The sequence below is a fragment of the Carassius carassius genome, chromosome 3, assembly GCF_963082965.1.
Source record: "Carassius carassius chromosome 3, fCarCar2.1, whole genome shotgun sequence".
Classification (NCBI taxonomy): domain Eukaryota; kingdom Metazoa; phylum Chordata; class Actinopteri; order Cypriniformes; family Cyprinidae; genus Carassius; species Carassius carassius.
This window is the reverse complement of record NC_081757.1, coordinates 16,436,009-16,462,408: the sequence shown is the minus strand read 5'-3', so window position 1 is coordinate 16,462,408 and position 26,400 is coordinate 16,436,009. Positions and strand designations below refer to the sequence as shown.

Below are 26,400 nucleotides of genomic sequence, written 5' to 3'. Positions count from 1 at the left end.
ATTATTATTTCACCAATGGAAAAGACAGGGTGGAAAAACCTCATCTGAGATCATCTGATTAGCTCTACTATCCATGAATAGAAAATATGTACGTGATACACCACCTTTTCTGGGAAAAAAAACACACATGATCATAATTTGTGATTACCCAGAAGGGCCCCTTTCACAGAACTTGTGGAGCTCTAATCAGCTAGTGCTCCAGCCTGACATGGAAAATTCCTGTTCTCGGTTTGGAGGTCCCACTGACATATCAGCCAGATATCGGATGATCTCCTGCACAGTGACAATGCAAAGTGTCTGTTAAGAATGTGAGCAGGTTTTCCACCCGGGGGAACAATTTCCACCCAGCCAATAAGGACTGAGCTGTATGAACGCTGCCCTCTAATCTACCCTGGACAGGCCCACAATTAAGCCCTGAAAGAATAACTCCGTTCTTGGACCTGCACAAGGGATGGCAGAAACTGTGAGCTCCACACACTACTGTTTGATCAGTTTAATGTGCACCAGAAACACACAATCTGCAGACTGCCAATGGAACCAAATGTGCTCTGAAAATTTGGGGACTTGTTGCTTGATTCATTTTAGTCAAAAAAAAAAGATTACCGTATATTCCTGTACAGACATGTATATATGTACTGAGTCTGAAATACAGTTCATCAGTTTATCAATCACACAAAGTAAAAATAAGTAACTAAATAAATAACCAAGATTATGAAGAAGTTTGATATTATGTGTTATGGTGCTTTTGTTATATATTTGTTATGGTGTTTTAATCTGCAAAAACCTGAAAATATCATTCAATCCTATCTGTATTTCTATCTCACAAACATATAATTGTACATATGCAGACACCCTTTAATTAGTGTGATGTATACAGTTACCTGCACACTTGTTAACCTGCACAGGGGGGTTAATTACATCAGAAGTTCAAGGTAATATGGAAATTGGAACACCCTCCAGACTTTTTTATACCAAACAACTTCCTGGTGTCTGCTGATATTTAATGGCAAATCCAGATTTAAATAAATAGAAAAACAATTAAATCCACCATCTTTATATAGTTTCAAGTTGACAATGACTTTGTAAATAATCCATAAAATAATAATAAAAAATAAAAAAAACATGGAAATTAATTTGTCAAAAGGTGTGCAAGAGCTGCAATGTCACATTTGTGCTTGTCAATGACTATATAAATTAATGTGCACAAATGCAAACAGAGTTAATATATCGTCTAAAAAATAATAACCTGGTGTGCAGCAATGTGTCTCAAAAGGAGCAGCTGAATCTGGCTTTTGCCATCGTCATTACAGGGGTGGAGGACAAGGCACTGCCAACAAATGGAAACAATTTTCAAATCTACAAGTTAATCACCTCTAACAGGCCTCTGTGAAATGTGGCTCCTGATTGAGCCTGTGTCCTTCGCCCTAAAGAGCTCCAATTACATTCTTCTAAACCACTCATCAGGCACTCGTCCACACCTTTACAAGAGTCCCAACAAGCTTGTGGCTTCAACCACATTTTCAGATTCAACAGAGCTAAAGCTACATGTTTTTAGGTCAGTGCACCCAAAAGAAAGGAATCAGTATTTAGGCCTATTATCAATCGCATTATTATAGCATCTCATTGCACGTATGAACACCCAGTTCAGCTGGACAGTTCGTTCGGACGACCGATTCATCACGTGATCTCACAGTTTCACAACTAAACGATGTCTATCCAGTATGGTCAAGACCATAGACTGTATAAAAACGGGTCCAGACCAGTGATCTCCAAACAGACGGCTTAAGCCTTAAGGTGTCGGTTCAAATGAACAACTCATTCCGACATCACTAACGTTAGGCCCAGAGACCAACGCAACAGGTGCACGTGTATACATTTAAAAACAGACATTTAGGTTAAATATAGTGAGTTTCGTATACAATTTTTGCAGGTTAAGTTATAATATTCATTTTTACTTGCACTAGCACTGTCTACTTTAATATTTAATACTTGCTCATTTTTGTAGATTTATTTGACAACATATAGAGTTACGTTAGACAGCGATCGATGATTATAACGTTACGTTACCTGGGGCGACACTGTAAACAGAGGTCGACAAGTTGACAGAAATCCAAAACAAATGCGACTTCTGTAGTCGTAACTAGCTACATTGCTAGTTCAGTATTTCACCTATGTAGGTTGCTGTTTAATACGTTACAGATTTATTGTTTAACGGATGTTTCTGGCTCTACATTCCGAATGGATGACGTACGTCCAACGGTTGTCGCAATATTAATGCGCCAAACTATGCTGCTGTGCAACGCTAAACAGCGACCTATATTACTTGGCGGAAGAATTTACAATATGATTACTTTTAATAATCAATGTTTTATTTTATGTTTAAAATAATTTTGAACACTATAGTGTCCTGTATCATGTTATCTTGATGCCGTTTTCATTTATTAAATATTACATAATGCCAATAATCCTTGAGAGAATGAGTTTAGCAAAGTTAAAGGGATAGTTCACCCAAAAATGACAATTCTGTCATCATTTACTCACCCTCATGTCGTTCCAAACCTGTATGAGTTGCTTTCTGATGTTGAACATAAAATAATATATTTTGAAAATTGCTGGTAATCAAACAGTTGGTGGTTCCCATTGACTTCCATAGTATTTTTTTTCATATTATGGAAGTCAAAGGCAACCACCAACTGTTTGATTACCAGCAATCTGGTAAGAATATCCCTGGCCAATAGTATGCCATTGCACCATCATAATTATTTAGTTAGTAGTAAACAGCCTGCTGAAATTAGGACACATTCTTGTGCGTTATTTCCAATAAAACTGTAAGTTGCCTGATTACTGCAAAATAAAAAAAAAGTATGAAAATATTTCATTTTGCGTAGGATATATAAAATGCTAGCCGTAGTCATAACATCAAAGGAAAACTGGATAATTAATTTTAAACATTTTACATCGATTTTCATTAACGCCACTTCCATTAAAGAATGTTATCAAGCTCAATACATAATCTAATATGTGACAAAAATGACAGTTAGAGAAAGAATCCCTACTATTGGACATTAGTAGACAAACTAAATTTGTAGTTTTTTTTTATTTCTAAAACTCAACAAAAGGCCTAAAGTGCTCATAGATACAGTTATTTATCAAACATGACCAGAGAAATCTTAAGATTACTTCTGAGGGCAACAACAGAAAACCCTGATATTAAGTGAGGTGGGAAAATCACTTGGTGGAATCAGTTTTAAGTCTCCACATTCAAATCTAACTTTTGTTCTCTCGCCAGTGACTTCATCGGTGCCCGAGATCTGTTTCAGGACTTGAGGAAGAGAAAATGGCACATTAGCACATAAATGCGCTGTAGTCTTTTGAGGGCAGTCTCGGGAAGCCCTGCCTAAACCACAGGGACTCCTGGGTTGAAGGGGGAATATAACTTCATTATTCACCAAAAGGTTCCCTTCACTGGGCCTCCTTAGGATCTACCTAAAATGGACGAAAAGCCAGCTGAGCTAAATATGACACAGTTTGGAATACATGAATGATAAGTTTTTGTCTAAACATTAAATAGGTAAATGAACATGAAATGATGAGACAAACAACTAGTGGCATTCAAAAGCACTGTCCTCTCTTATGTTAACTTTATTCCAGGAAGCTATTCAAAGTCAATATTTGGCACACAGATACCTAATACAGATGCCTACAAAAATAAACACATATGGGAGAAAAGAGATTAAAATTTCATTAAAATTTAATGGATGGATAATTTAATTCCAGTTCAATTTCAAGGGGGTCAAACGACTGGGGCAACATGTCTGCTAACACGACAAGTTCAAGAAAGACAACATACAGTAGCACGAAACCACTCCAAACCGTTTACAGTCACAATAAAGATCGACAAGGCCTCTTTCTCAAAATCTTCCACTGTCCCTCTCAAGGCACAACAATCATCAGTACATACAAAGAATTACACAGCAATACAAAACAATGAGACAGCAGCTTCAACAGCACAAGTACAATTGGGCTAAATGGCATTCGACATAATGTGCAAAACCTAAATTCTGTTCCATTGTATGGTACAGTAAAAAACTTTAAGGGTGAAGATGTAGTATAGAGCAACAGACTGAGAGGCGACATATTTAGAAAAGAGAGAAATTACATCCATCTTCAAGTCATTGTGCCGGCATACAGTCGATCATGAGAAACCTCATTAAAATAAGTGCATTAGATTATATAGATTAGTCTGTGCATTGTCTCGATCAATTATTTCTGTAGACATTTTGCATCACATCAGACCTACAATATAATTAGGCACACAATTTACATGGTGAGAGTTCATTTTCAGGCCCCTACTACTGATTAAGCACATACAATTTGGATGATCCTTAATTAGTTATTCATGATTATAAATATAGTATCATAATTAATAATGGAGGAAAATTACACTAAACAATTAACATAATACACTTTGGTTATTTGTAGATTAAAATGCAGATTCACATAACCCTGTTATTCAAAAAGCAAAAGCATTAAAGGCATGAAGATGATACATAAATATAAAATAAATTAACACGCTTTACTTTTTTGCCCAAACACAACAACAAAGGACAGGTAATGTGCTGCATAGAAGCTTATATATCCTGTACACCGCATAAATGCTCCTGATGACAACCATCGTGGGTTTTTTGTCACCCAATACTGTGGGTGTGGATTTGTTATGCATATTTAAAACCCACTGAGAGATAATGGCTCTGATTGAAGAGGTGTGACCCTAACCTCATGTGCTTTCTGTAATCTGTTACGTTGTCATCCCAGTCTGAAAAGGGAAGACCTCAGTATTACTCATTTTTGTATAAAGATGGATTGGCTGATTAAAGATTAAAGCTGTGAGGTTATGAGTAACCATGAAGTGATTTTCTTTTCTTTCATGTGAGTGAAAAAACACTGTTTGACAGACACACCCAGTAGGCCCTTGGAATGTGGTTTAGCCTTATATATGTTCAGTAGTTGTACAATCACATATGCAGAGGTACATAATACAGGGCAGATCCCTTTAAACTAAGAGAAAAAGCAACTGTGAAAGGAACTGCCCTGTACACAAAGGATTGGACCCTCAGCAAACTCTACCAACCATTTCTAAACCCACGTAACCTATTCGTGTTAAAAAAGGAAACCAAATTAATAGTCTCTTAGAAAGGAATTTACTGACTTTCTAAAAAACAAAGTCTGGCCTGAGGAGGTAAATGTCTGCAGTTAGGTGATTGAGGGTCCTAAAAAGATAAAACATGAAAGAGGGAGATTTTACAGCTGGGTCGGCCTCCTACTTTGTGGCTCCGCACCAGAAGGTGGCATTGTCACCAGACTTCTAAGATAAACACAAGGATTCCTTCTCTTTCCTGCGGATTGCGTGGCAGGTGCTGGAGGAGGTGGTGGCGGAGGTCTCAAAGATGACATTAGCGGCTGCATTTCCTGCTGCTGCTGAGAGAGGGCACCCTCCTCCTCTTCTTCCTTCCCTGTAGGGAACTTGAACTGCCCTGAACTTGGGGAACCTGTATTACTTCCTGATCCTGCACCACTACCACTACTTTTCCCCTTCGCTGGGGTCCGCAGGGGTCCTCCCAGCCTCGAGAGGGCGCTAACACGTGGGTGCTGAGGCTCCGGAGGTGCTGGAGGAGAAGCCAGGCTCTCCAGAGAGGAGATGCTCTGGTACCAAGCCTGCTGCAGGTCTATAGGGATAATTTTAGTTGCCTCCACAGACACACATGGAGGGAGGGAACCCATGCCACTTTTCCACGGCAGGTTTTTCTCTCCACATGTTGGTGATGGAGGGGCTGCGACTGGGCTCTGACAAACATCCAGTGCAGCTGGTACTGAAAGAACAGAAAGAGACACAAGAAGATATAGAAGTGTTGGGGACAAAACACAATAAGTTCTCATATTCATATCTCACCTGATTTTGGTCTCTCCTTTGGTGTTTCTGGGGCTTTCCGAGCCACAAACGTGATGCCTACATCATCATCTTTATCTGGTTCAGAAGGGTCATGTTTATCCTCCTCAGGTGCCACTGGAACCACAACTGGGTCTGAAGACGTGCACAAAAACATATTACCCACAATGCACTGGGAACTTTTAGTAGCATGGCATAGCTTAATGAACAGTTAATTGGACAACCAACCTTTGTCCTGCCAGCTGACATTTCGACGTGGTTTGTCATTGGTGTCTTGCTCTTTAGCATCTGACCCTTTCCGCTGTAAAACAATATTATCAACATTTTAAAATGTGGGTGGGGAAAACAAATATCGAAAACTTATCTTAATCATCATAGCTTCATAAGATATTTACACACACACACACACACACACACATATATATGTATATGTGTGTGTGTGTGTGTGTGTGTGTGTGTGTCTACAATATGTAAGATTTTTTTATGTTTTTGAAAGAAATCTCTTTTCCTCAGCATTTATTTTATTAACAATTAATTTATATTAAACTTGTTAGAAATTTTATATATTTCTATATTTTTTCATGTATTTAATTCTTGCAATGGCAAAACTACATTTTCAGTAGCCATTACTCCAGTCTTTAGTGTCACATGATCCTTCAGAAACAATTCAAATTAGCTGAGGTTGTGATTAAGATACAATATTATTAATATAATCAGTTGTGCTGCTTCATTTTTTTGTTTGTTTGTGGAAAACATACATTTTTAAGGATTCTTTTACGAGTAGCAAATTCAAAAGAAAAGCATTTATTTGGAAGGGATATCTTTCAGTCAAACATTATATCTTTATATCAGTCACTTCAATCACTCAATAAAAGAAGTAATAATGAAGAATAATTGTAACATTCCCTTTCATTTTCTCTCTCTCAATAACATGCACATGCAGATTCACACACACACATTAGCTAGTCATTACTCATGATACACACCAGTAACTACAAACATTACCTGCTGATACATACACACACACTTGTCTGTTTTAGCCTACCTTGGCCTCCCTCAGATCCCCCTAACTCAACATAAGTGTGTTCTGCTGCAGTTTTGAGCCCTTGCCTTTTTCTGACTGCGATCCTTCTTGTGGCGCTTGTAACGAGTGGATTTAAAGGACTCCAGACGGTTGCGCATATTCCTCTGGAACACCTCCCTGTCCTGTCTCTCTTTTTCACCCACTGTCATGAAGTGGCGACTGTAGTGGGACTGGTACTGCAGGAATAGAGGAGGAGAGGTCAACAAAAGCAAACACATCATACAAATTGTTACCCATTTTACTGATATAATATAATGCTTCAGAGCTCTTCTCAGTGAGAGGATGTGTGTGTGTGTGTGTGTGTGTGGCAGGATCTGTACCCGTCTCCTGGGTTTGTAGAGGTTTCCAGCAAGTACATGATGTGTCTCTAGCTCTTCCTCTATCTTGGCTCCTGGCACCGTGTCAATCACCTGGAGGTCTAGACACACCCCACTGCCATTTTCTCTCCTGAGGGATCACACACAGAGAGACACAGAAAAGTTACACGAACCAACATGCATGTAAACACATGTGCACTTAGACCACATATATGTACCAAATGTCTCCTATGTCCCTGCACACACTAACACACAAAAAGATTTTTCTTAAGCAACAAGTCAGCATATTGGAATGATTTCTGAAGGATCATGTGACACTAAAGACTAGAGTAATGACTGCTAAAAAATATACAAATATAATTTTATAGTTATTTTAAATTGTAATATTATTTCATAAAATGACAGCTCTTTTTCACTTAATTTAGATACATTAAAATGTACCTAAACAAAAGCATTTTCAATGTCCTGAAACATATTCACATACTCACAGGTAGTTGGTAACATTTGTGACCTCTGGAAAAGAGGTTCTGCTGGCCATGGAAGGCAGAGAGAGTCTAGCAGAGGTCAACACATTCCCACCCTGAGAGAGAGACAGAGAAATACCCTAGAATCAAACATACTCTCATACTCTATGCTCGATTCTGATTCTGGCAGACACATACAGTTGATTATAAAGCTATTGATTGATGCTCTATAACTGCCTAGCTATCAAGCAGTTCCAGTTCTTGCATTGCTGAAAATAATGCACACCTGAGATGATAATACAGCTATTTTTCAAAGTGCACTCACACCTTAAGTGTGCATTCATTTTAAATGTTTTAGTCAATTTTCAGTCAAAGCGTCTGCTAAATGATTAAATGTAAATTTTGCTCCTGATATAGATTGCAGCTCTCGGTTTTACATTCTCCATATACAGTAGATGGTACGTCTAACCGCAAATTACTCCGGCATGTGGGTAACTAATTCTCAATGTGGATAAGCAATATGTTTAAACACTGTCTGGTCTGCACTCTTACATGAGACCTCCTAGTTCATAAAAAATAGACACACAGTAAGTACACACCTGTGGGAAAGAAATGCAAGTAAACGTAAGAGCAAAAGTAAAAGAACACACTCTATTTTTATGTTTTGGTTGATACATTTAGTTTTTACCCTGCCCATATTAAGAGTGATTCTGTGCCTCTTTTACTGGGTGGTCCAAATAAAAACAGAGGTTTTCTATCTCTCAATCTTGTGCTAATATTAGCTTGATAACTCCTCTCAGGAAGCCGAGCTCTATGAAACTCAAGGGTACAGGAAATGATCTCGCTCGAGGACAAAAGTGCCGCCTGACTAGCGTTCCAGGTGTTCTAAAAAGGTGAATCTAACATGACTAAAGACAAATTATAATCAACTAAATTGCATCAAGTGGGAAGTGTGTAACAGTTATCATATTTAAATACATTACATCACTCTACTGGAGGCCCTTCTTTCTCTTTCCTCTTTCACTCTCTTTCTCTCTCTTTGTATGATGCCATCTCTGAGTATTTCTGTAGGTAGGTTTGATGTTGGAGCTGACAGGTATCAGATGCCTTCAAAAGGCCAGTACTGGCAGAGACACAGTGGCGTCAGCGTAACTAACAAAGAGAGCAATTATCCTCTGCTCTTCTCAAACGACTCTCTTGAGGCTGAGAAAAGATCTCCGTGCTTCCTCGGCTCATGCCATAATCCAGGGGCTTTCAGCCTTTAAAGGCCCAGAGACCCCCAACCAGACTCTCATCCAACCCCAGAGACCCCCCCAGTATAAAAAAAACTCCAGTATCACTTTTATGAAGAACATTAAGTAACATCGGTGCAAAAGTTAATGTTCATTCAAAAAGTTATACAATTAAAATGTATTGGAAAAACTTTGATACACGACTGTGAGTAAGTCTGAATGAATAAAAACTTGGAAGTGGAAGCAGATGAAAATATAAGTGGTTTTATAGCAGTTTTATTGTTGTGTCGCACAGCAGTGAGGTTTTTACCTAGTACTGATTTCTTGAGTGTGGGCCCCATCTAGCGGTCAGCAATTATAATACAGCATGGAAACCCTTACAAAAACGCCATGGAGAGATACTGTATGTCTAAATGCAGAAATACAGCTCCATACATGACAACCGTTTCATCACCGTGTCTAAAGAATGTGACCGTTCCAATCTACCTTTTTAATGACAGAACAAGCAAATCCCAAATCTAATACAATTTCTTTTAAAAATAATGCTGATAAACAGACCGTATACCACATAAATTGCTACATTAAGACTTTTACCTGATCAATGACACTGATGGCATCTCTGATGTTGATTTTCTGATAGGCCTCCCACAGTTCACTCTTATGGTACACAGACTTTCTCAACAGCAACTTACTCAAATAGTTCTTGTCAAATTGCTCCCACCTAAAGGATAAAAAAAAGATTCTTTTTAGTTTTTGTATTTTCACTGAGCAGATTTATTATCATAAGAGTATAAGTGCCGCTCACTTGTCCCTCCAGTGATGGTATCCATTCAAACCGGCAATGTCCTCCACAGCTGTCAGAATGTGGTCAAAGGCCTGAACACAGAAGAACGGACATGTTCAGTGCTTCTGTAAATTATTTATGGCTATTTAATTTGAATTATCTACATCTCTGCATTTAGATTTACAGTGGGTACCGAAAGTATTCAGACCTCCTTAAATTTTTCACTCTTTGTTATATTGCAGCCATTTGCTAAAATAATTTAAGTTTAATTTAAGCCATTTCTTTTGACGAATGGTTTCAATCGAGGGAAAGATGAATGCGGCCAAGTACAGGGATATCCTGGATTAAAACCTTCTCCAGAGTGCTCAGGACCTCAGACTGGGCCGAAAGTTCACCTTCCAACAAGACAATGACCCTAAGCACACATCTAAAATAACGAAGGAGTGGCTTCACAACAACTCCGTGACTGTTCTTGAATGGCCCAGCCAGAGCCCTGACTTAAACCCAATTGAGCATCTCTGGAGAGACCTGAAAATGGCTGTCCACCAACGTTTACCATCCAACCTGACAGAACTAGAGAGGATCTGCAAGGAGGATTGGCAGAGGATCCCCAAATCCAGGTGTGAAAAACATGTTGCATCTTTCCCAAAAAGACTCATGGCTGTATTAGATCAAAAGGGTGCTTCTACTAAATACTGAGCAAAGGGTGTGAATACTTAGGACCATGTGATATTTCAGTCTTTCTTTTTTAATGTCAACAATTCTGTGTTTTTCTGTCAATATGGGGTGCTGTGTGTACATTAATGAGGGGAAAAAAGCACTTAAATTATTTTAGCAAATGGCTGCAATATAACAAAGTGTGAAAAATTTAAGGGGGTCTGAATACTTTCCGTCCCCACTGTATATATTAGGTTCTTTATTTCATGTCAGCATCCAAGGCTATTATCAACAGCGATGCCATTAAAAAAAAATAGGAAGTTCAAACAAAACTGCTGCTTTCCAAGAAAATGTCTCTTCTATTCCGCTTTATTTTCTCTGTCTCTCCTATATTATTTTGTATCTCTTCTGCCAGCTCAGCTACACTACAGTCTATCTTTAGCGCAGGTTTTAGAGTGCTCAGCAGGTAGTCTTGAGTCCCAGAGTGTGCATGCAGCAGCAGGGTGTGTAAGGCCTTCAGAAAGAGGATGAGGTAAATGGCAAGGGGCCGTGTGACCTCTGCCTATGTGTGCACATCTATTTATGGAAAGGCAAAAAAGGGCTCTGATGATTAATTCATTGGAATGAAGAGTCTAACGTCAGTCTGTTGGTCGCAATTCTGCTGTTTCAGTCGTCAGATCACATCACTGCACAGACAGCAAGGTCAACATCTTCACTCACACATTTCACCACAGGCAGTCAGGCAGGGACAGAGAGAGACAGGTGATGAGAAACGGAGACAGAAAAGAGGCATGAGAGTATTGGATGTGATATTGACTCACACGCTCGTGGATCTCTTCGTTAATGGTGGGTTTTCTGTTTGTGCTGCGAGGCACTTTCAACCATTTCACTAAAGGCTTGATGGTTAAACCCTGGGAGGAAAGATTAGCAAAATGTCAACAAATCAGAGAGAAGGAAACCTCCAAACCTCTCAACTAAATGTCACAGCTCATATTTCTAGGAGAAGCACCAAGTCAGTCTTTTTGGTCTTTTAAATAAACTTTTTTACCTAATTAAGCAGTATCACACTAGCAAAAATGCTGTTTTTAGAAAATCAGCAGGACTATGGCCTACGAATGACTTTAGACCAGCAGCGTGATCACATATGTAATATTGCTTTTATTTAACAGTTTGAATAAACAAGAACTTAATACTGAATAAGATCATTTTGTGAATTTTTGCTCTATCACTGAAAGAGGTTTTAAATGAAGCAGAAACATAATCAATGTTACGTGTGAATCACGGTCTTTGAATAAATTGTATAAGCGAATGATTCAATGACTCATTCAAATTTAGTTGTGTTAAACATACTGAAAAACTGTACTTAAAGTACAGAACTACAGACACTACGTCAAAATATTTGACTAAAAATTACTTACTAAACTAGCCAAAAAAATCCTTGAGTTAAATTAAAAAAGGATTTACTCGTACTCTTATTATTGCTAACATACTTGTATAAGGCAAAAATGTATAGCAGTATGTTAGTATGAAGTTGCAAATTCATCGAGTGTTTTCAAATGAATTGGTTGAATGAATGACTCAAATGACTCACTCATAAAAAGTGTCTGAATTTGGAATTGTATCACACTATAAAAACTACACTAACTATTCCTTCCATATCCTAATATAGTAGAGATAATATGAGTAGTATGTGGTTTCAAATTTAGCCAGCCCCTTGTTTAAGTCCTGTATGAATCATTGTTTTTGAACAAATAGGCTGAATGAATGAGTCAATGTCTCACTCATAAAGACAGCCACTTTGTAGGCACCTACAGTGCTAGCATATCAATGTAACCTACAGACAGATTTGCTGAAAAACCTTCACCACTAATCCCCAGACTGACAGTCTTAAAATGTATATTATTTCATGTTTTAAAGTTTTTTTAAGCAATACAAAAAAAGGCATACTTGTCTAACCAGCATGAATATTTGTGGGATCTATTGACAGATGAGTTCCTAACCAAAGCTTGGCAGTATGTCCTAATGATTTCAGCAGTCAGATATACTGTGGCATGTTGGATACACCGATATGACAACACGCACATAGACACTCCAGAGATTCTCCAGCCTTAAATAATGGATGAGATTGGAATAAGGTAATATGCCTCGCACTGGCCAGATGGGCACATCACACACACACACGCATTTACACATAGGCAGCACCTTCAAAATCACTCCATTCATCATAATTAATATCTCTGTGTCAGACCAGCTTTGGAAATAACAGCAATTTGACACAGCAGTGGGGAAATGTCATCCCTGCAAGGCAATTACCTGTATGCTGCCCACACACACACAAGTAATAATAATAATCAGAGCATAAGGAAAGATGAAACAGAACAAAAAACACTTTTATTAACACATAATGATTCTGTAAAGGTGAATGGAGAGGGAAAACATGAATTGGCAGGAATACAGAAAAATTAAATCAGTTACCTGAAACATTACTGTGAAGAAAACCACAACTATGGTTGTTGCCACAAAGTAGTCTTTAGCCATCACCTGTTCTTTATCTAAAAGTACCACCAGCGCAAAGGCCACCGCACCTCGGAGACCGCCATATGACATCACCACTTGATCAATCTTGTCCAGGGGAACCAGTCTGAACCAGTTCAGGAACCAAGTCTGCCCAACAACACCTGCAAATGTTGAGCAAATACATAGGCTAACTGTTACAGCTGAGTCCACTGCAATGTTTAGTGCAATGATTAATTCAGCATCTCAATCCATTATAAATGACTAAAGAAGTTAAATGAAAACTTATGTACTATATGGTATATTTTCAGCTTTCGTGGTTTACAATAATAAATGAGCCAATGTGCCAAAGCCAAAACCTTAAGCCAAAGTAAAAGTTAACTCTAAAGCAAAATTTACTTTGAGTGAAGAGTTTCAATTAACAGTTCTCTTTTTGTTTTTGACTTCAGCAACCAAAGTGTACCAACAATACAATGTGACTATCATGTTTTTTGAAAAGAATAGAATAGAATAGACTCTCTCTCACCCATGGCCCTGAAGACTAAGATAAATATGAGTGTGCTGACAACAAGGCCAGTGTCCCAGGCCCATTTGGACTTGTCCACAGCTGAGATACCCAAAAAGATAAAGATGATCGTCTCGGCAATACTGGCCAGGGTTTTCATGGTGTACTTCACGGTGGTCCGGGACTTGTGGGATATATTTGCCTCCACATACTTTTTGCAGCCAATGCCACAGAAAGTCATCCTATTATCGATATACATTAGAAAGATATAATAGATAGACCGTTAGATATAATGATGATAGAATACAATACATGTATTTTTATACAAAGAAAAAAATATAAATAATTGAGTTTAGAATTGAACTGGGAGGTTGTTAATGTTCATATAAATTGTTTCAGACCTTTGTACCTTTGGATTGATGTCTATATTTAGACAGAGATACGAGATAGCTCCATATTTACATTCCATATACTCATAGTGCTGTGTTACATGAGTCACTCTGCATTACCCACAGAACAGACAAGAATAAAAAGTGCAAATTATATTGATGAGAACATATTTATGTCATCCAGTTTCACATGGCCTTTTCCCATGATCTTTAAATCCTACTATGGCTTATTTCAGTCCTAACTCAATTGCACCTTGTGCAGTATGTGTGATGACGTGCCATCAGGGGGCGCTCCAAGCAATGCATTATTATGTACTGTACTTATAAAATCTGAAAGACATGCCTTTACTTTGAACTACATACAAGATAAATCATTACTTCATATCTTGTACTACTGATCTCTGTCCTTAAGGCATGTTGTATTCGAGCATGACTCTGCATCTTAAAATCTGTTCTAATGCTCTGCTGAGCAATACTAAAATGGGTAAATAATCTAATTCCTCTCTTCATAATCCCCTTATCTGATTTATGACCGCCAAAAAAAAACTACTGAGATTTACAGGTCAGCACAAATGGTTTGAAAACAATCTGAAACAATCTTCGAATTGGTAGTGGAAATATTTATATACAGCTCATCTAAACAAGCGCACTCGCCACTTTTCATTCATTGTATAATTTATCCCTGACCCTGATGTTTTCGTTCTCCTTTCTCTATTATGCTCATATATTCTCACTCTCTCGTTGTAGTACTCTTAGGTATGAATCATTCCCACTCTCTGCATTAATACTGTCATTTAACTTCTCACCGTTTTAAATGTCAGCCACTACAGCATTTGTCACAGAGCTGCACAGACACAGTTATTTTTCTATCATGACAGGAACCTTCCCCTGACTTCTATTTTTTATTCTAAGCTTATGATATTTTCTATCCCCTCATGCTCATACAAATCTTTTTTCATTTCATATTTTCAGTAATATTTACTATACATGACTGTATATTATTTGACTAAATAAATTCCCTGGTCACAGTGCATTTTACAAGTATGTTTTTAAATAAGTCAAATTATTGAGATGAGTATGCTAGCAGTGGCAATACTCACGATAGAATAGCTGACAGAGAGAAGAGTTCTGCCGTCAGGTAGGCCAGGTAAACCAAGAGGAAGACGAACAGTGGCTCTATGATGCGCACTTTCTTTGTAAAACGAGTGACAAAGGCCAGAATAACGGCAAAGATGAGACCGACCAAAGTCCCTCCAATACTGACAATGAGGAACGATGCTGGAATAATTCATTATAAGATAAAGAATTATTATTATTATTTTTTAAACTCACTCAGCAACTGGGTGTGACAGAAACAACTGATACATTTTGTACTCACCAATTCCTTTAAAATAGTCTGCAGTGTGAACATTTCCTGGTCCCACTTCCACAAAGGATATGTACACTTTATATAAGACCTGTTGAGGGAATTACAAATTTATCCCTTGCCAATCTATACATCTAAAAAATAAAAATAAAATAGACATTGAAACTTTAAAAAACAAAAACTCTACACCTTTAAATGATAATAACATTTCAAAATTTGGGGTCGGAAAGATTCTTACATTTTTAAATCTAAAATGTTTAATTATGCTCACCAAGGCTCCATGTTTTTGATCAAAATAGAGATAACAGTAATACTGTCAAATATTATTACAATTTAAATAATTATCTATTCCTGTAAATTTTCAGTAGTCATTATTCCAGTCTTCAGTGTCCCATGATCCTTCAGAAAGCATTCTAATATGCAGATTTTTAAGAATCTAAAATAAGGTCATGCAGAAGGCATAAATATGTGCTTTATATGGACTGATAAAACGCCAATATGCATGCTTATAAGCAACTAGTTAATAGTGAGAACTAGTCCCTAAGCTAAAGTGTTACCTTAATGAATGTATATATGTAGTCAACGCTAAGATTTAAAGCTACTGTAGAAAGTGCATGGACAGACTGAAAGTGCATTTGAAATTGTTCCCCGTAATAGCAATATAAGATTTCCTATTGCACACATCAGGTGAGTTAATATGCAGCTCAGCAATCAAACTGAAGATGTGCAATTTTGTGAAGAGCTTTGTCCATCTTAAATGTCTCATAATTGCCTTGAATAATATATGATATGGCCATTAGGCCAGTAGCACAAGAGACAGAGCCCTGCATTTGACTCAAGTGTGTTCAGCTCCTTCTCATCACTAAATTAACATTGTGTTACCGTTGATAATGATTATAAGAAGAAGAGGCTGCACCTGTCCCCTTGTCATTTGTTAACAAGACTTTTTTCAATCTGTTATTCAGTGCCTATCAATAACAAAAAGTGTCTAATTAACAACAGATTAGTCTGATTGCAAAGTCAAAGCTGGATTTTCAGTAACAGCCTTTCATTTTTAAGTGCATGCTGGTTTGAATGGTATCCACTTGTTTTTAGACTCTTCCTGTAGATTGCGAAGGCAGCACTCAATTTAGCATCAATCTAAGTCATGACCAATATTAATTGGTATGTATTGAGAATGTATGCATTCCAAATAGCATGTCCTCAAAAGACACACAATCACACTCTAACCCACTGGCACTTCTACGTTAAAGCTTGGTGAGAACCAGCTCATAAGGGGAAAATCCCTAGAATGTGACTGTGTTAACTTTACAACTAAGCTTCTAAAAAGGAGACTTACAATAGAAATCTCGTACCGACACAGCTCAAAGAGCATTGACATGAACAGAACAAAAGAAAATTATTATGGCTGAGAAAAGCTGTTATTTATTGCCATTTAAAGGGATAGTTCACCAAAAATGAACAATTCTGTCATCATTTATTCACCCTCATGTTGTTCCAAACTTGTATGACGTTCTGTCTTCTGTGAGACAATTAATAAGAAGATATTTTGAAGAATGTTGGTAACACAAACAAGTGGTGCTGCCAACTGGCTTCCATTGAATATGTACAAAATAAAAAGAGACATTTCTCAAAATATCTTCTATATCCCGCAGAAGAAACAAAGTCACACAGTTTTGGAACAAAGTAAATGATGACAGCATTGTCATTTTGGGGGTGAACTCTCCCTTAAAGGCATAAAAAATAAAATGTCAGTTCTGATTTTAGAGTTGAACGTGTATAAGAGTCTCTGTCTTTGTCCAGACTGGTAATTCATAATCTTTGATTTGCCCTTTGTGTTGGATGCAGTTTTACAACATTCACAACTGACCTATAAAAGAGCAACTCAAAACTTTTCCACTACTGTCTGTTACTGCTGTTCCCCGTATAACCTGTGTATTCAAGCATAAATATGCAGACCCAGAAGACTAATCTTCTGAATGGCATTCAGATATGGATGGATACATCCATGCTTTTACATTCCAGACAGAGTGAGGCTGATGCTGTAGGGTAGAATGAGGTGAAGTAGGTGGGGTGTTTAGTGATGAAGGGTCACTGGGTGTAATCCTTTACATTTGGGTCAACAAGTGTGATCGCTATAAATCTAAAGACTTCAACAGTCAACACAAACTCAAGACTGCACAAGCAAGAGCTTGATATTCTATACCACAGACATAGCATGAACAATTAACACTAAATCAGTTTATCTCTAACCAGTAGCTACTGTATGACCTCAGAGTCATTATATAAAAAAATACAAAGAAATGGTTTGGGTAATTCAGTGGAAATGTCTTTGCCAAAGTCATTTACTATCGATTTGCTTCTCCAGAGCAAGTAAATGACTTCTGGTTATGTTTTATAACATAATCATGTCAGCACCACAGCAGAGGTTTCTGGTGTAATGTTACCATAACAACAGACATGCGACTGAACAGAGAGAACACAGAAGGAAGGATGTCTTGAGCTCTCCCTGAGCCTTTTAAATCCCCAAATTCTCAAATGTCCACAAGAAAATAATTAGCGTAAGTAGGTATATCAAAACACTCTATCATGTCATGCCAAGATTGAGTAACCTCATCTATGGTACTACAGATCTTTTAAAAGAAATTAATACTTTTAATTTGCTAGGGTGAATTAAATTTATCAAAAAGGACAGAAAAGCCTTTTTCTTGTTAAAAAATATTTTTATTTCAATAAATTGTATTATTTTGAACTTTCAGTGCTTCAAAGCATACTGATTGCTAAAACATTGCTAATAACAGGAAACAGCAAATGAGCAAATTACAATCATTTCTGCAGGATCATGTGACACTAAAGACTGGAGTAATAGTTTTGGTGAGCATAAGAGACTTACAAAAAAAAAAGAGCTTACTGACCTCAAACTTTTAAATGGTAGTGTATTTTCTCACTCACATTGCTGACCACATTGTGTCACATTGCCCATGCTTATATAGTAAAAAGTAATTTGTCTTTTATAAGTAAAGGATCGAAGCAAACAAGAGTCATACAAGGGAAGATGATTAAAAACTAAATCCTCCTGACTCACCACAGTGACAGCATCATTGACCAGTGACTCGCCAAAGACAATGATGAAGAGTGTCTCATTCACATGGACTTCTTCAAACACAGCGAGCACTGCTACAGGATCCACAGCTGAGATCAGAGCTCCAAACAACAAGAAATCCATCAAACCTGCGTTCACTTTTTCATCTGCACACAAACACAGTACAAAAACAAGCTGCAGTCAGTAATTACAACAGAATTGGCCGTCATACAGCCCTAATGGTGTGGTGTAGAAGTTAAAGATCTGTGATGGTAGCTTCAAACATTGCAAGCGGTGATTCACCATAGTGCCCTCGAGTGCCCTCACCTATGACCCCTGCCATCTTGACTCCATAGAGACAGAATCCAGTGCAGAAAGCATTCCACAATGTGCCTACCACAGCATACAACAAAATGGCTCCCAGGTTGTCAAAAAAGAGCCGTGCTGGCATAAAATACCCAGCATCCCCCACTATAGTTGGCAGGAGAAAGAGGAAAAAAAGTCCTGGGTCCAGTTGGTACGGCTGCGTCTTGCTGGCGATAAGAACCACTCCACCCAGAACCAGTCCCAGCAGAATCAGCATACAGCTCTCTGGGACCGCTGTGGTGAAACGCTGAGAGAAGTGGAACACTGTAGATTACAGACCAGAGAAAAAAGAGAACAGGGAACAAAGGTAAAATGAATTGAGATATTATGTTGCCATTCAGTGTCATTAAAAGTCATAAAATTATATGTTAAATTTGACCCTTTTCAAACAGACTTGAGTTTGATTTTGCACATAATGTAAATACAGCACACTGCACACATGTACTGCACTGTAGTAATTAGTACAGTGATTACTATATAGCATAATAATTGTATTGCGTAGTAAATAGATTGCAAAATCTCAAACATCACTGCAATATCTGACTGATCTTTTAGAGATACTTAGTGCATCCCTAATTTTGTCAGGCATTTTGAATTCATGTGGTTTAAAAAAACCTAAAGCAAATTAAAAGACAGTCATACAGGATTATGACTAAGGGTCAAAGGTCAACATGAAACATCATACCCTAAACAGTTTAAAGATCTTTCCACTGTACTGGATGTCATGCATTAAAGGATGAAAAATTGTAACAAAGTTTCCAACTTGCTTCCAGATGCACACATGCCAATTTTATAAACACGCAAATGCAAAAAGCATGCAAAAAGCTAAAAGCTTCAAAGCCCACAGCAGCCAACAAGCCTCATTTAAAGAGTAGTTTATAAGTTGCGGCTGCTGTAATTCCATACCGTGGTTTCAGGTGAATTGTTACTCAACACCACTCTAACGTACAATGCCTTGCAGTGACAAATAGTGAGTCACAGAGGGACAGTGTGCTGGCACAAAAACATCAATCTCAATCTACAGCTTTAAGAAAGAAGTATAATATACACAAACGAAACAAACGGCCAAAAACTGGACAAGGTGACTGCATACTCACTTCACCAGTAAAATGCATGACCTTACTCCACGAAAGAGTTCATCACAATATTTCCACTGGGAAATTCAGTCTGACCAGTTTCCATTCACAAGACATATCAAATGGCCGTACAAGTGATTATCAGAAGCGGAACAATCACACCACAAAAACCCCAATAACTCAGGTTCCTGGTTCCTCCTCAAAATAATGTTGATTAATAAAGCTTATTACACACACTGACCTCATTTACAAAAGTAGTCCTCATGAAATGCCAGTGTGTAAAATCACAACACATTACAGCATATTGAGAGATTCTAATGGCACTAATTATTAATGTTTCCGCGATCTGAGTGATTTTGTGGAGGAGGGAGAACACGCTGCACACCTCTGCCAAGAAACATAACAATCACCGCTCACCATGAGTCATTCACACAAGGACAGAAAAACACTGACGTACACCCAAAAAAAAGCATACTAGACATCTGCACAAACACATGCATGTGTGCACACACAAACACTAAACAACAAACAAGCCTATATAGATATAAAATACACAGAGCTACAGATTCATTTCATTCATACTGACACCTGTACAACCTCTTACTGTTGTAATAGAAAAGACCTTCATATGTGTGAATATGATGCTTCTTGGTACTGCTTAATCATTTCTATCACGAGACCTCCTGCTTTTAAATTATTACTTGACATAAGGTTTTAATAATCAGTCCACATATAATTACAAACCTAATGAAAGAAAATTAAATCCAATTACACCGATGCCCTTCATTTTCAAGGACAGGCAGAGAGAGAACTTTTGCACAGCAAATTAGGAATATAGAGTGGGGGGATCTTTATTAACATTAGAACAGGTCTGTCATTAAACTAAAGTGTGTGTGTAATGGGATTGTGCTTTGTATAAAACCCCATGACTCAAACTCTACAACTGTGAGAGAATGGATGTTTGAAAAGAGTGTGTTCTGAATGCAGTACTCTGAAAAATGAGAGGGTGAAAGTGACACAGTGTCTGTTTTTTTTTAATCATGAAAGTTAACGAACGAGACGGTAAACAATGTTACAAAAGATTTCCATTTTAGATAAATGTTGTTCTATTGGACCTTCATCAAAGAAAATTAAGAAGGTTTTAAGCAAAACAGTTTTCATCACTAAAAATATCAAATATTTTTTGTGCATCAGTGATTTCTGAAGGATCATGTGAAACTGAAGACTAGAGAAATGGTTGCTGAGAATTCAGCTTTGCCATCACAGGTATAAATTACATTTTAAAATGTATTTAAAAATCAGAAAAAGTCATTTAAATGTTAATAATATTTCACTTTAGTAATATATATATATGTTTTTCATTTTGAGCAAATAAGAGCATATGTAATTTCAATAATGTACTGATGCAATGTTATGAGTGTCATTATGAAACAGTAGTTTAAGGATATTATAAAACACGTTGCCTTTTGTGGTTTTGTCACTTACTGTATGTAGGTGACACACTATAAAAGTATGTACTGCTTTCTTATCACCTGTTCAGGCTTTGTGTACTCAGCACTGAACTCAGCTGAACATTGTGCGCAGGTGCTTCAGACAGTATACTTTCTCTAGATGCAAGATAAATATTCAGAGTGAATTTTGATGGTGTTACCGTGGCAATTGAATCATGAAGAAACAGATGATTGAGCTACCAGAACTAAATGATCTGATATAACCATGTCATAGCCAAAAATACAAGCTGGAGAGACGCCTGAGAGACACCCACACATGCAAATACAGGTGGCAGTGCATTTTGTGTATGAATATGAGTGTATTTTCATGAATAACCTACGCCACAAAATCTACAGCGAGTTTTTTTTTTTGTTAGCCATTTTGTCCTCAAATCCTGAATTCTGCATTCATGGGTCATTATTAATCTGCAAGTTGATAGTACCATTAAAACTGAGAAGTCTCCTGTGTTCTTAAGATATTATTATGATGTACATTTGGCACTATGTGAGCTTTCAATTTACTACTTACTGCAGCACAACTGAATACAACAGACCTCTCCCATAAAGAAATCATTCATATGAGGTGGATCTTTTCACTGAATCAGTTGAACCATTTAACAAAAGGGCTCAAATTCATTCATGAATAACACAAACTCATATGGTTCTCATGTAAACTCAAGCAAGAATCATCTTATTTGTAATGAGCCGAGAGAAGATGATTGTACAAGCATCTAACTAATTGATTTTGACCAAAAAAAACTATTAAACAAATAGCATCAGTGTTGCAAGTTAAACATATTGTAAATAACTTTATGGTATGAAAATATTATTCATACACATGCCAAACAGTGCCGATTTAAAGAGTTCACCCAAAAATCTAAACTGTATTTTTCTCACCCACAAGTTGTTCCTCACCTGCATGAGTTTGTTTCTGCTGTTGGACACAGATGATGATATTTTTAAGAATGCTTGTACCAAATCTTCGAAATATCTTCTTATGTGTTCAACAGAAGAAAATATCTTACATGTTTGGAAAAACATGAGGGTGAGTAAATGAACTGAATCGATTTTTTTTAAACGTGTTCTTCGTAAAACAGTTCGAAAGAACCGACTCGTGGTCAAGAATCGAACTTCCCATCAGCAGCAGAACACCGCGCGCAGTGTTGCCAGACGTACGATAATTATCGTATTTGTATGATAATTTTTACCTCTGTACGATCAATAATGAAAAAAATCCCGTAATGTACGATAATTTCAGAATTTTATGAAAATTTAAATGATGGTAGTTGCAGTCATAGGGCTTCTTTACTCATACACGAAATCGGCTCATTACAGACACTCTAAATGCGTTGGTGTGCACCTCAGAGTGTGTTAAGAATGCAGGAGGGTGCCCTGAACTAGTTGCGGTCCATGACAGAAAGAACCCCTTCAACATCAACATGCAGGATTCCGATGACAGCGACTCAGATGTGGAGTTACTGCACCACGCAGAAACAGCTAAATTCCTTCTTCACTGGATGCGACGAAGCAAGTGTTAAAAATCATTTAAATATGTTTTAATATGCGCCACGCCGGAGACAGTCACTGAAAATAATGGGATAGTATTTTGTCTCATTGCTTCCTTCCAACAATACGCCTTGTTATCTATTGTGCTAATTTGCAGGTCGTGTCAAAATGTTGTTGGTTTAGAATAGATAAATAACTCTTTTGACTCGTGTACGATAATTTTCTTCCAAATACGATAATTTTGAACTTCTGGTACGATACTTGGGCATTTCCAATCTGGCAACACTGACCGCGCGAGACTAATGACGAGTCAGAGCACGCTACTGTCCACAGGGGCTCGTGCCTTTGGAAAGGTGCCGGACCGATCGGCGGGAATACGGTGCACAGAGATATCTCGCGGGGTTTTACAGCACTGATTGCAATAAAGAAAAATCGAGAAAATTATAGGTACAAATAGAAACCCATCAAAACCGCAAAGTAGGTACAGTGCTATCCGGCAGCCATATCACCCTGGAGCCCAAGAACGGTTTCCCACTGAAGCTAAGCAGGGCTGAGCCTGGTCAGTACCTGGATGGGAGACCTCCTGAGAAAACTAGGTTGCTGCTGGAAGAGGCACCTATTGTATCCGTTAGCGTAATTTTTTTCTTCCGCCGCAAGTCTATGGCAGCCCATAGAACCGATTGCGGGAAAGTTGTATAATTGGGCACACTGATAGAGGACAGTCCCAACATTAACTACAGTACAGCAAATTTGAAGTCCCTAACTCCAACTCTCTAGTGCCACCACTTGTCCAAAGTTTCAATATTTTTATGCTAATAACTTTTGAACCGTAAGCCAGAAAATTATAATTCTTTTTTTCCTCTGAATCCTTGGCTCATTCCAAGTCGATTTAACCCAAAAATAGTTTTTTTTCTATTTTCAATTTTTTTTTGAAAAACCTACTTTTTCGAACTTGTCCTAGACGGTTAGTCCGATTTTCACGAAAATTGGTTTAGATCATCTTCAGACCATGCTGGCAAAAAGTTATGGAATTCAAGTTGATTTGTCCAACTGTTCTCTAATGACACATGAACAAATTTGACGAAAAGCACACAAAATGCATGTGAGGCTATATCTCGACAACGCTTTGGCATATTGAGACCAAACTTGGTGTGTGTTATAATAATCATGACCTGAGACTACCTGCAGTGTTTCGAAACAGCGCCACCTAGTGGTCAGGAGATATGAAAAATGCATATTTTGACTTATAACTTCTGAATAGTTTGGCCAAAAATCACACAACTGGTCTCTTTAGATTCAGTGAGTCATGTTGAGTCGAATGATATCCAGATTTCCAGCCATTTTAGGCGTCGGCCATTTTGAATTATGTTTTAAAATGCTGTATTTTTTGAACGCATTATCGTATCGTTATGAAAATAATTACAAAAATATTCGGCTCCATGCCCTGAAGGTACTCAAAAAGTTCGGTGGCAGCGCCACCTTGTCGTCAAGAGTTATAATGAAATATCTAAAAAATGCTAATAACTTTTGAATAAATTAGACTATTGAAATTATAATGGTCTCCCTATATTCTTTGCGTCATGCCGAGAACAACGAATCCAATTATTCCCAAATTGGCCATACTTCCTGTCCGCCATTTTGATTAATGTTGAAAATCTACTTTTTCGAACTCCTCCTAGACCGTTAGTCCGATTTTCACCAAACTTGACGCGGATCATCTTCAGACCCCACTGGCCAAAAGTTATGTATTTCGTGTCGATATACGAAACGGTTCTCATTTAGAGCATCAACAAATTTGCTGGAAGGATGCCAAAATGCATTTGAGGCTGTATCTCAACAAAGCTTTGACATATTTGCACCAAACTTTGTAACAGTACCAGCACCACCTATTGGCCAAGAGTAATTAACCAATAATTAACCTTAAATTATGAAATTTCCAAAAATGCTAATAACTTTTGAGTGCATTAGGCTATTGTAATGAAACTGATCTCAAAATATTCCTTGGGTTGTGCTGACAATAGACATATTGAACGCTTTGGAGTAAGAGTAATAAACCATTAACTAACCATGAATTATTACACTTTTATAAATGCGAATAACTTTTTAATGCATTAGCCTATTGCAATGACACTGGTCTCAAAGTATTCCCTGTGTTATGCCGACAACATAGATACCAAATATGCCAGAGTAAGCTGAACTTCCGGTCCGCCATTTTGATTTATGTTGAAAACCGACTTTTTCAAACTCCTCATCAACCGTAGGTCTGATTTTCACCAAATTCGAATCAGATGATCTACAGACTGTGCTGACAAAAAGTTAGGGATTTTGTGTCGATAGACAAAACCGTTTTCGCATACCACCACAACAAATTTGAGGCATCATGCCAAGATGACACTTCAGCCTATATCACTGCAATGCTTTGGCATATTGACACCAAACTTTGTGTGTGCCATCGTCATCTCTCACAGAACACCGCCAAAATGATTTGATAACAGCGCCACCCCTTGGTCAAAAGTGCTAAGCCATTTAATCATATTACTAGTGGTTGTATTTATGATTTTTCAGCCATTTCAGTTACAATCATTCTAAAATTGCTGTAACTGCTCACTGCTGCATTTGGTGTGGTCCTTCATGCCATGCTTAGCTCCTAAATTTGCCGTTGGAGTGCTTGGCCCCGTAATTGCTGCTTGCAGCTATATTTTTTATTGTTATTGTATCACAATGTCCCCGAGGAAATGTATGGGCTTTATTGCCATGACAACCACCAGCGTCTGCCAGCGTGCCTTGCGCTTCTTACGCACGGTTTTACAGCCATCTACTGAATACACCGCGCTGCGCTTTACTAAAATAAAAACCCTAGACATTAACGTCCTTAAGAAAGTCAACTTTCCGCCAAACGGACAGAGGAAGCGACTAAACACCACAGTCAAAACAACTCGTTCAGTACGCGAAAACTACATTATTATTACAGAACTTACGTATTTTCGCCACACTGGCCACTAAAAGCCAGCTGGCTATAATGTAAGGTGTCTGCACGTAGCTCCATTCCCACTGCACTATCTTGTAACCTCCTCCTCCGTGGTGGTGAGACGACTCTCCGTCCTCCGAGCTCGGCGCCGCCGGTTCTTCCGCAGACCGTGCGAGCGCAATACCGGGATGCCCGTACTCTTCTGGAATATAGCGCGAGGCGACGGGGGATGTGACGGCAGGTGCGGCGCTCGCCCCCAGCTCCGGCTGCAGCGATGCAGCTGTCACGTAAAGGTCAGTCACAGCATCACGAGCCACCGTTATGAACAGGAGCAAACTCAAGCCCCGCATCTTTCTGGCGTGTTCAACGGCGTGTCATCTTCATTGCTTTTATACAATCCTGTTGCGATGGGAAGCCCTCCGCGGGACGCCCCATTACCGGTTTACAACATCAACACACACTCCACTTGCCGGTAACTCGCGAAGGTGCAGCTGGCGTATAGGAACACGTGATTCGCTCGCGCACGAGGAGGTCCTTATTAAAGAGCCGCCACTCATCATCACACACACATCAAAACAGTCACATAGCATTCAAAACTCGCGTTATGTGACACGGAACATTACATAATTGAGAAATAGATTTGTTTTTATAAC

General features: G+C 38.1%; 1 protein-coding gene across 1 annotated transcript; it reads right to left on the bottom strand.

The window, feature by feature from the left end:
- Positions 1-3,606: 3,606 nt before the first annotated feature.
- On the bottom strand, positions 3,607-26,271 carry LOC132121735 (sodium/hydrogen exchanger 5-like). Its single transcript, XM_059531470.1, has 16 exons — positions 25,758-26,271; positions 18,669-18,971; positions 18,345-18,508; positions 15,272-15,350; positions 14,994-15,171; positions 13,526-13,746; positions 12,961-13,163; positions 11,307-11,396; positions 9,850-9,920; positions 9,639-9,765; positions 7,837-7,928; positions 7,352-7,478; positions 7,058-7,207; positions 6,176-6,248; positions 5,951-6,082; positions 3,607-5,870 (listed from the first exon to the last, which is right to left on the bottom strand). Exons 1-16 carry the CDS (start codon positions 26,095-26,097, stop codon positions 5,302-5,304), a joined length of 2,919 nt encoding a protein of 972 aa, XP_059387453.1. The 5' UTR covers positions 26,098-26,271; the 3' UTR covers positions 3,607-5,301.
- Between the last annotated feature and the right edge of the window lie 129 nt (positions 26,272-26,400).

What these genes read in the sequence shown, in the direction of transcription:
- LOC132121735 (XM_059531470.1), bottom strand. Translation starts at nt 26,097, where the DNA reads ATGCGGGGCTTGAGTTTGCTCCTGTTCATAACGGTGGCTCGTGATGCT. An exon ending in TCTCTGTCAGCTATTCTATC is followed by an intron (nt 13,747 to 14,993) that starts GTGAGTATTGCC and finishes TATCGATAATAG; the next exon opens with GATGACTTTCTGTGGCATTG. An exon ending in TCTTCACAGTAATGTTTCAG is followed by an intron (nt 11,397 to 12,960) that starts GTAACTGATTTA and finishes CTTTCCTCCCAG; the next exon opens with GGTTTAACCATCAAGCCTTT.